The following is a 13637-nucleotide window of genomic DNA, read 5'->3' on the forward strand; positions in this document are numbered from 1 at the left end:
AGATTGCAGCCTTTTTACTAACACTATGGGGAAAAAGATTTAGACATCCTGATCCCTCACTGCAGACCACTCCACTAAGAAACCCTAGTAGGAAGGGGTAATTAGTAGAACTTCCTAAGGACTTAGATCAAAAATCCTTCTCAGAAATTGACAAATATTATAACTTACATTTTCGCTACATCCCCATATAACCAATAAGATTCAGGCATATATAACACACACATATGTTGATAACATTAATATGTATGTGTATATAGGTATGTATATAAATATAGGTATATGTGTACAGATACATATGTGTAGATATATACTGAGAAAGAGAGAGAGGTTGATTGCATTTTAGACTCAGGACTGACTAGAAACGCTTAAGAAGAAACATTTTTTTTTCCTTCAAAATGTGAATTACAGGATAATTATTGTTCAACGCCGGGGAGAAGGAACTGATTATCTTCACATTCCCCTGCAGTTTGTGCTATCTTTATTGATTTGTCTAAAGCTCATTTTCCAACATCTGAGTAAATACAGAAAATAAATCTCTTAAGTCATTACTATTGTCGCTGGTGCTGGAAGCCAGGCCCTTGCCTCTGTGAGTTTTCCCACATGCATCAACAAAGCGCCAAATGAACAGATGGATTGTGTGCTCTGCTGAAACATCTGGCAAGCCTGAATGTGTTTGGTTAGATTCATGCATGTGGCTGGGTGCTGCATTACACCAGAGGCCAGTCTCGGCACAGCTTCATTGGACTTTATCATTCTGGGACAGAGCTAAAGACCCAGAACCCAAAGCATGAACACAGAAATCTCACCCTTGAGACAGAGGAATTTTTTTTTTCCTCTCCTTTAAGCAGCACCAAATGAATCTAATCCAATAAACATTGTTACTAGGCCCAACATTTAGCTTTTTCTTCCCTAGAATAATCCAACGTGCAACAGAGCCCACCAAAAATAAGCCTTGGTAAGACCTTCATCGATAAGTTGGCCGCTCACCTGGCCTTTTCACTCTGGTCTTCAGTCTGGACTACAATTTGTAGGTGTGGTGACTTCTACACTGTGGGTGTCTAAAGAGGTTTTTGGACTTAGAGCTTTTTCAGTGTAAGCAATACAGCGAACTCTATGCAATAGTCACCAGCAAACTGGTAAAAATCCTCAGACACTGTCATCCAGAAGGCTGTTGTCCAGCTCAGCTCCTTTCCTTCTGTGGTCCAGCAAACCTTTTCTGCCTCTCAAGAGTTTCTGCTGTCTGGTTTTTCACCCCAATTACGGAAAATTCTCAGTCTCTCCACTTAGACATACACCAAGTTCATTCTGAGTTCAGCGTCTCTTTGTCAATAATATTCATGTACGTTGGTTATGGTGGGAATTCATATAATGCTAGAATTTAAGAAATGGGCTGGGCATGGTGGCTCACACCTGTAATCCTAGCCCTATGGGAGGCTGAGATGAGAGAATCACTTGAGCCCAGGAGTTCAAGACCAGCCTGGGCAACATAGTGAGACCCTGGCTCTACAAAAAAATTAGAAAAGATTAGCAGGGTGTGGTGGCATGAGGCTATAATCTCAGCTACTCAGAAGGCTGAGATGGGAGGATTGCTTGAGCCCAGGAAGTTGAGGCTGCATTGAGCCATGATCATGCCATTGCTTTCCAGCCTGGGCAACAAAGCAAGACACTGTCTTAAAAAAAATTTAAAGAAATGTCTTCTTTTTCAATACCTATTTTTCACAGCTCAGGCTTCTACGAGGTGTCCTGTCCTCCCCTTTGCCTGGAAACACAGGTCTCCACTGTCCACCTGAACCGCAGGAGAGTATTAAAAGGGTTTTCACAATCACACACTCTTAAGGAAGTGAAGAACTTCCAAGTTGAGTTCCAAGTACTTTCATTACCTGGAAGAGTTTCCTCTGTTGCTCAGAAGTTCTTGGACTCTATGAAACTTCCTGTTCAATACCATTAGCTGTTTCTTCTGAATCTGACATTCCCCTTGACTCCCCAAATTGCCATAATTCTCTTCCCTACTTACTACCTGGAGTCTGGAATTCCTAGCATTAAATACTTTGGTTAGCCCTCTAAACAGCAAGTACATGGTCCTGGGGGTGGGTAACTGAGAGAAGCTCAACGTGTCTCCTTAGGAGCCTTCCAGGAGACTTGTTGGGCCTTATGCCAATCCCACTTCCTTCCCTGACCTGCTCAACTGGACAGACTGCCTGAGTCCCAGCTCAAGGCCACTAGCCGTAGGTCAGTAATTATTTCTATTCCTTTCTGCATTTTAAAGAAAATGCTTTGCTGGGCGCAGTGGCTCATGCCTGTAATCTCAACACTTTGGGAGGCCAACGTGGGCTGAACACTTTGGGAGGCCAATGTTATCCTGACCAGTCTGGCTAACATGGTGAAACCCCGTCTCTACTAAAAACACAAAAATTAGCTGGGTGTGGTTGCTCACACCTGTAATCCCAGCTACTTGGGAGGCGGAGGCAGGAGAATCGCTTAAACCTGGGAGGCAGATGCTGCAGCGAGCCAAGATCGCACCATTGCAATCCAGCCTCGGCAACAAGAGTGAAACTCCGTCTCAAAAAAGGAAAATGTTTTAACAGTCATACTTTAATGTCAAGAGCACCATTTTGAAAACTGCATAAAGATGAGTTTTAGATGGCAGATTTGGGTTGAGCTAAGTGATTTTCAGCTTCTGCTCTAGCAAATTATCTGAAGGCTGCTGCTTTTAAAATTCACTCTTCATCATTGCTAGGACTTCATTAGGGCAGCTGGCTACGGTTGGCCAAGTTTATTATTTATTGGCTATAGATGAAATATTCAAATGATTATCCAGTACATGCGACTATTTGCTACCAACCTTGGTGTCTGCAGGTGGTGGAAAGGATGAATAATATGGGTGTATTGCACACTATGGAATCTTGTGCAGTGACAAAAACAACCAATGAAATGCATGCACAGCAAGAACTTTAGTGCTTTAAATACACTACTGAGAAAAAATAGCAAGAAATAAAATTTATAGTGCATACACTAAAACAGTAAAAAGACAAAGGCATATTTAAGAAAATATGGCCAGGCGCAGTGGCTCACACCTGTAATCTCAGCACTTTGGGAGGCCGAGGCGACCAGATCACCTGAGGTCAGGAGTTCGAGACCAGCCTGGCCAACATGGTGAAACCCTGTCTCTACTAAAAATACAAAAATTAGCCAGGCGTGGTGGCACACACCTGTAGTTCCAGCTACTCAGGAGGCTGAGGCAAGAGAATCACTTGAACCTGGGATGTGGAGGTTGCAGTAAGCCAAGATTGCATCACTGCACTCCAGCCTGGGTGACAGAGGGAGATTCAGACTCAAATAAATAAATTCCATATTTCAGGACCAGTACTATGCTAAGTTCCTCCTCTACTTCACAGGTTTAAAAGAGTGGTCACCTAGTCCGGGCATCATAGCAAGACCTCATCTCTACTAAAAATAAAAAAAAAGGTAGCTAGGTATGGCGGCATATGCCTGGGTGTCTGAGGTGGGAGGGTCACTTGAGCCTGGGAAATCAAGCCTGCAGGGAGCTGTGATCACACCACTGCACACCAGCCTGGATGACAGAGTGAGACTGTCTCAAAAAAAAAAATAGTGGTCACTGAAAAGCCCCTTTTACCAACATGCCTTTCTCTCATGGCTTCCACAGACCTAAAATTTTCATCTTTATACATCTGTTCCTACAGTCTCCTTTACATCTGTAAAAACTCCAGAAGTATTACACTGTTAATACCTTGGTATGAATGGGTTTATTGTAGTTTTTTCTTGCCACCCATCAGATGACCTTGGGAAAATGTTCAGCATTCCTTATGGTGTAAGGGGTGCTCTCTGGGAGGATAGAGACAGATGAAACAAAGCAATGTAGTTTTTCCTCCTAGTTCCTGCTTAATTAAACACTGACATTCACTAAGAACCCACTATTAAGAAGATACCTTGAAGGCATGTAGGGTTTTAAAGATTAATATAGATTGCAATCTTTGCTCTTAGAACTTAGCAGAGAGACAATCACAGATACTTACAATATGATGCAACCACTTTAATAGAGGTTTGAGAATTATGTATGTAAAGCACCCAGCCCAGATGCTTAACACAAAGGAATTGCCTTTTCCCTGTTCCTCTGCGGTAGTCTGAGAAAGCTTCACAGAGAAGCACTCTGTCTTGGAGGATAAGTAGGAATCTTTCAAGCAAAGAGCTGGAGATGAAAATGGTGTGCTGGTGAATGTTCAACTGGCATTCAGTTGAACAGGAGGGGGACAAAGCTGTGATGTGTATCATTTGCCAATTTCCATGGTGTAAATACTCCTACTGCAGATCTCAAGCTACCAACATGATGTGATTGAATACTGAGTTGGGACTAGATGTGCATGAACTAGTGAGAGCAGCTCCAGCACACCATAAGGAGACCAGATAAGAGAACAGCCCATCCAAAGGCATGGAGGACTGAAAACATCTGGCAATAAATTGGCTATTGTTCCACATAGTGTGTGAGAGGTGCTGGAAGAGACGAAAATAGAGAAGCATGCACAGTCTAAACCAGATATCCACGAGGAGAAAAGCAGGCATAGCCTGTGATGGAAGAAACAGGTTATGTAAGACGCATTTGGAAAACGGTTTGGAAATAGATCACAAAAGGCATTGAACTTTTGTAATTTTATGTTCTATGCAACTGATTACAATCTAAACAATCCGTGTTTTAAAAAAGTAACTCTAGGCCAAGCATAGTGCCTCATGCCTGTAGTCTCAGCACTTTGGGAGACCAAGGTGGGAGGATCGCCTGAGCCCAGGAGTTTGAGACCAGCCTGGGCAACATGGTGAAACCCCCGTCTCTACAAAAGACAAAAATTAAAGTCTAGCCAGACATGGTGGTGCCCACCTGTAGTCCCAGCTACCGGGGAGACTGAGGTGGGCGGATCACCTGAGCCAGGGAGGTTGAGGCTGCAGTGAGCCAAGATTTTGCCACTGCACTCAGCCTGGGTGACAGAGTGAGACCCTGTCTCACAAAAGAAAAGAAATATACTCTAGTGGCAGTATAGAGGATTAATTAAAAGGCAGAGAGACTGGGAGTAAAATGACTAGTTAATAAATTTTCAGGCTGGGTGTGGTGGTTCATGCCAGGAATCCCAGCACTTTGGGAGGCTGAGGCAGGTGGATCACTTGAGGCCAGGAGTTCAAGACCAGCCTGACCAACATGGAAAAACCCCATCTTTACTAAAAAAAAATACAAAATTATCCAGGCATGGTGGTGCATGCCTCTGATGCCAGCTACTCAGGAGGCAGAGGCAGGAGAACCACTTGAACTTGGAAGGTGGAGGTTGCAGTGAGCTGAGATCACACCACTGTATTCCAGCCTAGGTTACTGAGAGAGACTCTGTCTCAAAATTAGGTAAATAGAGCCGGGTGTGGCAGTTCATACTTGTAATCCCAGCACTTCGGAGGCTGAGGCAGCTGGATCACAAGGTCAGGAGTTCAAGACTCCAGACTGGCCAATATTGTGAAACCCTGTCTCTACCAAAAATACAAAAAAATTAGCTGTGCATCGTAGTGCATGCCTGTAATCCCAGCTGCTTGAGAGGCTGAGGCAGGAGAATCGCTTGAACCTGGGAGGTGGAGGTTGTAGTGAGCCAAGATCAGCCACTGCACTCCATCCTGGGCAACCGAGTGAGACTGTCTCAAAAAATACATTCATACATAAATTTTCAAATAAAGATCTAGGCTGACAATGCTTGGCATCTTTGGGACACAACTCAGCACTTCACAGGGTGTGTATATCAGATTCTTTCACTCAAGCCTTTAGAAAATAAAGAAAAACAATAAAAATAACTCTTAAAAATACTAGTAAATATAAACTATACAATGCACTGCATAGCTTTGTCAGGCATGAATGTGTATGCGTACCTTTTTATGCTGTGAATTCTTTAATGAATCCCTGTTCCTCCACAACAGGGAATATTTCTCTGCTTCTGCTTCTTATTGCTAATTCTTCTTGCTTGTTCCTGAGTAGAACACTCGTCTCATTAAGCTCTCAGATATGTTCTGTTTTTGCTTGATGTTCAATTATATAAGTGCTCACCCCCTTTAACCACAGGAAGGTTTGTTTCTGCAGCTGCAGTGCCCTGCTGCTTGCTATGCCAAGCCAGATTTCCACACCGAAGCGTTGGAGCTGAAGGCAACATTTACCTTGGAGGTGCCAGTTTCTCAGGTCTCCTGCTTCTGTATTCGACACTGGCTGCACAGCCACATGGTTGATGGGCCCTGGGTCTACATTAGCTGACTGGTCTAAAGGCTCCCAGACCTTGTTCTAGTTCTCTTGCTAATAGCAACCCACAAGATGGTCACATAACTGCAGCTGCTGTGGTTTTGCTACAGATTTCTGTGATCATTTTGTAGGTATAGGCATCTACCCCTGCGGGAGGTCCTGCGATTTATACAGAAAGATGTACATGTGCTAGTGTTTGCAGATCCCATACTGACTCATTTTTTCCTGTTTTCCTCTTCCTTCTGTTCTTGGCGTCAGAACCAAGCACTTATTACTAAAGGTTGGGACTGCGTAGCCCAGGGCCTTTAACTCTTTTACCACCAGCCTGTGGGGTAGCAGCACCAAGAAAGCAGGGGAAAGCAGGGGAGGAGACGGGAAGAGAGAGCAGGGGAGGGGAGGGAAGGAGAGAAGAAGGGAGGGGGAGGGAGGGGAGAGCAGGGGAAGGGAAGGGTGGGAAGGGGAGGGGAAGAGAGGGGAAGGGAGGAGAGGGGAAGAGAGTGGAAGGAAGGGAAAGGGAGGGGAGGAGAAGGGAGGGGAAGAGAGGGAAAGGGAGGGGAAGGGAGGGGAAGGGTCCACTACTGCTCAGGCCTCCTGGATCTAAGCTGAAATCCTAGGAGCCAAGGTCCTCTTACTTCCTCCCACACATGCCGGCATTAGTGCTGACACTTCATCTCCAGCCAATCTCCAATGCAGTGGTTACGAGTGTGGGCCCTGGGTCAGAGCACCTGATTCAACCCTCGATTTGCAGGGTAACCCTGGTAAGACTGCCAAATTTAGCAAAGACAAACAAATGCAAACTGGATACCTTTTTAAATCTGAATGGCAGATAAACAATGAATTTAATATGAGTACATCCCATACAGTATTTCTACTAAGATATTATTTGTTACTTAGTACATTTATCTGGGTGTCTAGTATTTTATCTGGCAACCCAGACCTCAGGCAAGCTACTTTACCCCTCTAGGCCCACACTTCCTTATCCAGAACTTGAAAATAATCGCACTGCTTACCTGAAAGGGTGGCCTTGAGGATTAAAGGAGACAATGTAGAACGCTAGGGAAGCGCCTGCAGACACACATTTAGTGAGTGTTAAGTAGACATTCAACATAATGTGGCGAATACTCAGTATTGTGGTAGTATAGTACATGTATAGCCTTGGGAGGCATACAGACCAGGTTCAAACCCTTCCTCTGTCACTTATGTGCACTGTGACCTTGAGCAAATTATCTAACTTCTCTGTGCCTCAGTAATCATCATTTACAGAATGGGGATAATTGTAGTTTTTACCTTATGTTGTTGAGTGGAGTAAATAAGACAATATATGGAAATCAGACAGTGCCTGGTAAAAGTATCAAATAGTATTCTATGTATTAAATAGCGATAAGGACATTATATAAATTATTTGTCTCCTCCAGGACCCTCCTTCCCCCCTCCATCCATCATCTTTTTTGGGAAGCTTCTCTGTCCTATTCCAGCCGGCACCAATTTTTCCTTCCTCTGAATTTCTGCAGTCCTTGCTGATTTTACCAACACAGAGCCCTTGATTATACTCTACCCTGCCCCTCGGACTGAGAATTACACCACTGGCCCCCCTGGGCTCCAGCTTGCAGACAGCCAGTGTGGGACAGTCTCCTAATCGCGAAAGCAACCATGGAAAACCTGCGGGAAAACACCACCATTATATCCACCCTGCAAGCTTTGAACAACTTCATCTCTCAGCGTGTGGAGGGAGGGTCTGGACTGGATCATTCCCACCTCGGCCCCAGGTTCTCTGCAGATGCAGTACTAGCAGAGCGAGCAGCACGAAGTCCACCACAGCCAGGAGCTCCTGACGCGCAGCCTGCAGCTTCAGGAGCGGGAGGCCCAGGCGGAGGTTAAAAGATGCAGGAGCAGCTGGAGCCAACAGGCAGTGTCAGTATAGCCTGGGCATCACGAGCAAGAGGCTGCTCGAGAAAGAGGACAGCCTGGCCCAGGCTGGCAAGACTATCAATGCGCTGAAGGGGAGGATCTCGGAATTGCAGTGGAGCATGATGGACCAGGAGATGCAGGTGAAGTGCCTGGAGTTAGAGAAACAGTAGCTGCAGGAGCAGCTGGACCTGGAGCACAAAAAATGGCAGGAAGCTGGCCAGAAAATCCAGGAACTCCAGGCCAACCAGGAAGTGAGAGCAGACCACAAGCAGCGGATTAAGGGTCTGGAGCAGAAGCTGTCCCTGCAAGAGCAGGATGCTGCAGTTGTAAAGTCTGAGCCGGTGTGACTCCCTAGGCTGGAACAGCTGCAGGAGGAGAGCAGGTGCCTGCAGTCAGATGAGAGAGACCAATGGGCTGCTCCAGGAGGAGCCGGAAGGGCTGCAGAGGAAGCTGGGGTGCCAGGAGAAGATGCAGGGGACACTGGTTGGCTTCGAGCAGGAGAATGAGAGGCTGCTGGCCAAGCTGTAAAACTGAGAGAGACTGGACCAGACCACAGGCCTGAGAGTCAGGACTCCAGACCTTTCTAGATGCATGGTGGAGCTGCAACAGAGGAAGCTTGCCTTGCAGAACAAGAACAGCACCATCACAGGCAATGCCTGGGGGCTGGAGAAGGCCAGGCAGCAGCTGCAGGAGGAAAGGAAGAAGTGCAAGACCCATGAAACACTGGCCTAGAGGCTCCAGAAATGGGTCCTGCTGCTCACTAAAGAACGGGACGGCATTCGGGCCATCCTGGGCTTCTATGACAGCGAGCTGACTCCGGGCAAGTACTTGCCCTAGCTGACCCGGCACATGCATGCGGGAGGCCAAGGACATGGTGCAGAAGGTGCACAGCCACAGCGCTGAGATGGAGGCTCAGCTGTCGCAGGCCCTGGAGGAGCTGGGAGGCCAGGAACAAAGAACAGACATGCTGGAGACGGAGCTGAAGATGCTAAAGTCTTAGTCCAGCTCTCCAGAGCTTCCTGTTTTCCAGGGAGGAGATGGACACGCTCAGGTTGAAGGTCAAGGAGCTGGAGGGAGAGTGGAGTTGGCTAGAGGAGAAAAAGAGGACGTTGGAGGCACAGCTGGATAGGTGCACGCTGTGGGGCCACTACGACCAGAGCAAGACCAAACTGCTGCACATGAGCCTGAACCCTGCCAGTGTGGCCAGACAGCACCTGCGCGAGGACCACAACCAGCTGCAGGCGGAGTGCAAGTGACTGTGCGGGAGGCACCGTCCCAGCTAAACTTAACGCCGCTGCCAGGAGTCTGCCGTCATCTGAGCCTGTGACAGAGCTGATGAAGCAGGTGGAGAGCGTCGAACTGAAGAACCAGCAGCTCAAGGAGGTTTTCCAGACCAAGATCCATGAGTTTTGCAAGGCCTGCTGCAAGCTCACTGGCTACGAGATCGACATCACTACGGAGAACCAGTACCTGGCCTCGCTGTATGCCGAGCACCAGGGCAACTGCCTTACCTTCAAGGCCACCAGCCCCTTGGGTTCCAAGACGAAGCTGCTGGAGACAGAGTTATCGTGTACAGTGGGCAAGTTCATCGAGGTGCACCTGCAGCACCAGGACAGCATCCCCACCTTCCTCAGCTGGCTTATCCTAGAGCTCTTCAGTCTCCAGACCATGGCCTAGTCTGCAGCCTCGGGAGTGCAGCCACTGTGCTTGGCCTGCCCTGCAGGTCTCCTGCCCTACAGCCATAGGCTGGGTGCACGTCCTGCCTCTCCAGGCCAGCGGCACAACTGACAGACATGCTGGGACCAACACACATCGGACATCCTGCTGGGTAGCCGCACCCTCCCACACGCAAACCCCCTACATCCCAGAGCCTGGTGAGTGTGGGTCCACCGCTGGCCCTGGCTTCACACCTTGTGAAATAAACTCTTACCTTGCAGACAAAAATAAATAAATAAATAAAAATAAAAAATAAATAAAGGAGAGGACTCAAGATGGCACTGTGAGAACAACCCAGGATTGAAGCTCTCGCTGGATGCGCGGAGAGGGTGAGTCGGGGACGCATTTCCAGACGGATCTTAGTTGCCCACAGTACGGGGAAATTCCCAGGTATAAAAGAGACGCAGGACGCCAGGCAGAGGTTTTGGCTGGTGTAGCCGGCAGCCAGTGAAACTGCGGCCCACACCGGAGCGCAGAGGCGCTCCACAGTGCTCCATACAAAAGCCCACTGTTACAGGTGCCCTGTTGAACCGGCAAACTGAGACCTGAGAGGGCTGAACTTGAGACTGAACGGGACTTGGACAGTGAGCCAGCCCAGAAAATCCCAGGGACACAGCGTTTGGGGTAGCACGGTACGACAAACAAAACAGCAATTCCAAATGCTCCTGGTGAGGAGGTTCCCTTAAAGCACAACTCAGTGGGGGAGGGGCATATGCCATTACCGAGGCAATCAGCCCCTACTGAGGTACACGCCCATTGCTGATGCAGCCTGCCGTTGCCAAGGCAACCCGGTACAATAGAGAGACTCCGCCGCAGGGCGTAGCACGTGGCAGCAGGGCAGAGACCGCAGCAGAAGGGCAGAGCCTGCAGCAACAGGGCGAACCTCACACTAGCAGGGCAGAGCCTTGGCAGGCAAATAGTGACTAGACTGCCTCCTACCTGGGCAGGACAGCACAGCAGACACTCAAAATTAAAGCCCAACCCTTTAAGAAAGAGCAGCTGGGAAAAAAAAAGGTTTTTTTTAATGAGTTCTGTTGCAGAAGAATTAAACATAGCAGCCTAACAGCCCTGAATGAACAATAGAGCTCACAGCTCAGCAATTGAGCTCCTATAAAGTACAGACTGTCTCCTCAAGCAGCTCCCTGACCCCTCTATATCCAAAAGACTGACATTTGGCAGGCATCATTCTAGGACAAAGATAGCAGAAAAAGAAACTGGTAGCATCCCTCACTGTGCCACAGCTGCTAGAGGTGCACCCCAGACAAGCAGGGCCTGGAGTGGACCTCTGCAGTCATACAGTGAAGGGGCTAGACTGGTAGAAGGAAAACCAAGTAACAGAAATACTTCATCATCAACAACCTGGGTGTCCATTCAGAGACCCAATCGAAAAGTCAGCAACTACACAGACGACAGGTGGATAAATCCACAAAGATGGGAAGAAACCAGCGCAAAAAGGAGGAAAACACCCGAAACCAGAACACCTCGCCTCCTAGAAAGGACCAAAACTCCTCACCAGCAAGGGAACAAAGCTGGACGGAGAATGACTGTGAGGAAATGACGGAATTAGACTTCAGAAGGTGGATAATGAGAAACTTTTGTGAGCTAAAAGAACATGTTTTAAATCAATGCAAAGAAACTAAGAACCTTGAAAAAAGATATGAAAAAAGATTCAAGGAAATGATAACAAGAATGGATAACTTAGAGAGGAATATGAATGAATTAAAGGAGCTGAAAAACACAATATGAGAACTTCGCGAAGCATGCACAAGTTTCAATAGCCGAACTGACCAAGCAGAAGAAAGAATATCAGAAGTCGAAGATCAACTCAATGAAATAAAACGAGAAACCAAGATCAGAGAAAAAAGCGCAAAAAGAAATGAACAAAGTCTCCAAGAAATGTGGGACTATGTGAAGAGACCTAACCTACGTTTGATAGGCGTACCAGAATGTGACAAAGAGAATGAATCCCAGCTGAAAAATACTCTTCAGGACATTATCCAGGAAAATTTTCCCCACCTAGCAAGACAGGCCAAGACTCAATTACAGGAAATACAGAGAACAACACAAAGATATTCCACAAGAAGAGCAACCCCAAGGCACATAATCGTCAGATTCAACAAGGTTGAAATAAAGGAGAAAATACTAAGGGCAGCCAGAGAGAAAGGTCGGGTCACCCACAAAGGGAAGCCCATCAGACTCACAGCAGATCTCTCGGCAGAAACTCTACAAGCCAGAAGAGAGTGGGGGCCAATATTCAACATCCTTAAAGAAAAGAATTTTCAACCCAGAATTTCATATCCAGCCAAACTGAGCTTCAGAAGTGAAGGAAAAATAAAATCCTTTGCGAACAAGCAAGTACTCGGAGATTTTGTCACCACCAGGCCTGCTTTACAAGAGCTCCTGAAAGAGGCACTACACATAGAAAGGAATAACCAGTACCAGCCATTCCAAAATCACACTAAACGCTAAAGAGCATCAACATAATGAAGAATCTACAACAACTAACGGGCAAAACAGCCAGCTAGCATCAAAATGGCAGTATCAAATTCACACATAACAATATTAACCCTAAATGTAAATGGACTAAATGCACCAATCAAAAGACACAGACTGGCAAATTGGATAAAAATCCAAAACCCATCAGTGTGCTGTATCCAGGAAACCCATCTCACATGCAACGATACACAAAGGCTCAAAATAAAGGGATGGAGGAAGATTTACCAAGCAAATGGAGAGAAAAAAAAAAGCAGGAGTTGCAATTCTCATCTCTGATAAAATAGACTTTAAAGCAACAAAGATCAAAAGAGACAAAGAAGGCCATTACATAATGGTAAAAGGATCGATACAACAAGAAGAGCTAACGATCCTAAACATATATGGACCCAATACAGGAGCACCCAGATACATAAGGCAAGTTCTTAACGACTTACAAAAGGACTTAGACTCCCACACAATAATAGTGGGAGACTTTAACACTCCACTGTCAATATTAGACAGATCAACCAGACAGAAAATCAACAAGGATATCCATGGCTTGAACTCAGACCTGGAACAAGCAAACCTGATAGACATTTACAGAACTCTCCACCCCAAATCCACAGAATATACATTCTTCTCAGCACCACATCACACCTACTCTAAAATTGACCACATAATTGGAAGTAAAGCACTGCTCAGCAAATGCAAAACAACTGAAATCATAACAAACAGCCTCTCAGACCATAGTGCAATCAAGTTAGAACTCAGAATTCAGAAACCAACCCAGAACCGCACAGCTTCATGGAAACTGAACAACTGGCTCTTGAATGTTGACTGGATAAACAATGAAATGAAGGCAGAAATAAAGAAGTTCTTCGAAACCAATGAGAACAAAGACACAACATGCCAGAATCTTTGGGACACATTTAAAGCAGTCTCTAGAGGAAAGTATATAGCAATAAGTGCCCATATGAGAAGAATGGAGAGATCCAAAATTGACACCCTATCATCGAAATTGAAAGAGCTAGAGGAGTAAGATCAAAAAAACTCAAAACCTAGCAGAAGACAAGAAATAACTAAGATCAGAGCTGAACTGAAGGAGATTGAGACACGAAAAACCCTTCAAAAAATCAATAAATCCAAGAGCTGGTTTTTTGAAAAGATCAACAAAATAGACAGACCACTAGCCAGATTGATTAAAAAGAAAAGAGAGAACAACCAAATAGATGCAATAAAAAATGATAAAGGGGAAATCACCACAGAT

At 46.1% G+C, this 13637-nt stretch overlaps 1 protein-coding gene and 1 pseudogene across 4 annotated transcripts in view; one reads left to right on the plus strand and one right to left on the minus strand.

The window, feature by feature from the left end:
* LOC118148341 (uncharacterized) overlaps positions 1-13637 on the minus strand; it is a 111353-nt gene that overhangs the window by 25199 nt on the left and 72517 nt on the right. For 2 of the 4 annotated variants that reach the window (XR_013528177.1, XM_078353428.1), the window contains one exon: positions 7282-7336. The exons of the other annotated variants lie outside the window; for them this stretch is intronic. Coding sequence is in view for 1 of the 2 variants with exons in the window: in XM_078353428.1 (XP_078209554.1) it covers positions 7282-7336 (55 nt within the window). In the remaining variant the exon portion in view is untranslated. The remainder of the gene's footprint in view (positions 1-7281; positions 7337-13637) is intronic. 4 annotated transcript variants of the gene reach the window in all.
* LOC100391173 (mitotic spindle assembly checkpoint protein MAD1 pseudogene) lies at positions 7922-11118 on the plus strand (annotated as a pseudogene).

Source organism: Callithrix jacchus, chromosome 16, assembly GCF_049354715.1.
Source record: "Callithrix jacchus isolate 240 chromosome 16, calJac240_pri, whole genome shotgun sequence".
In the NCBI taxonomy this organism is placed as follows: domain Eukaryota; kingdom Metazoa; phylum Chordata; class Mammalia; order Primates; family Cebidae; genus Callithrix; species Callithrix jacchus.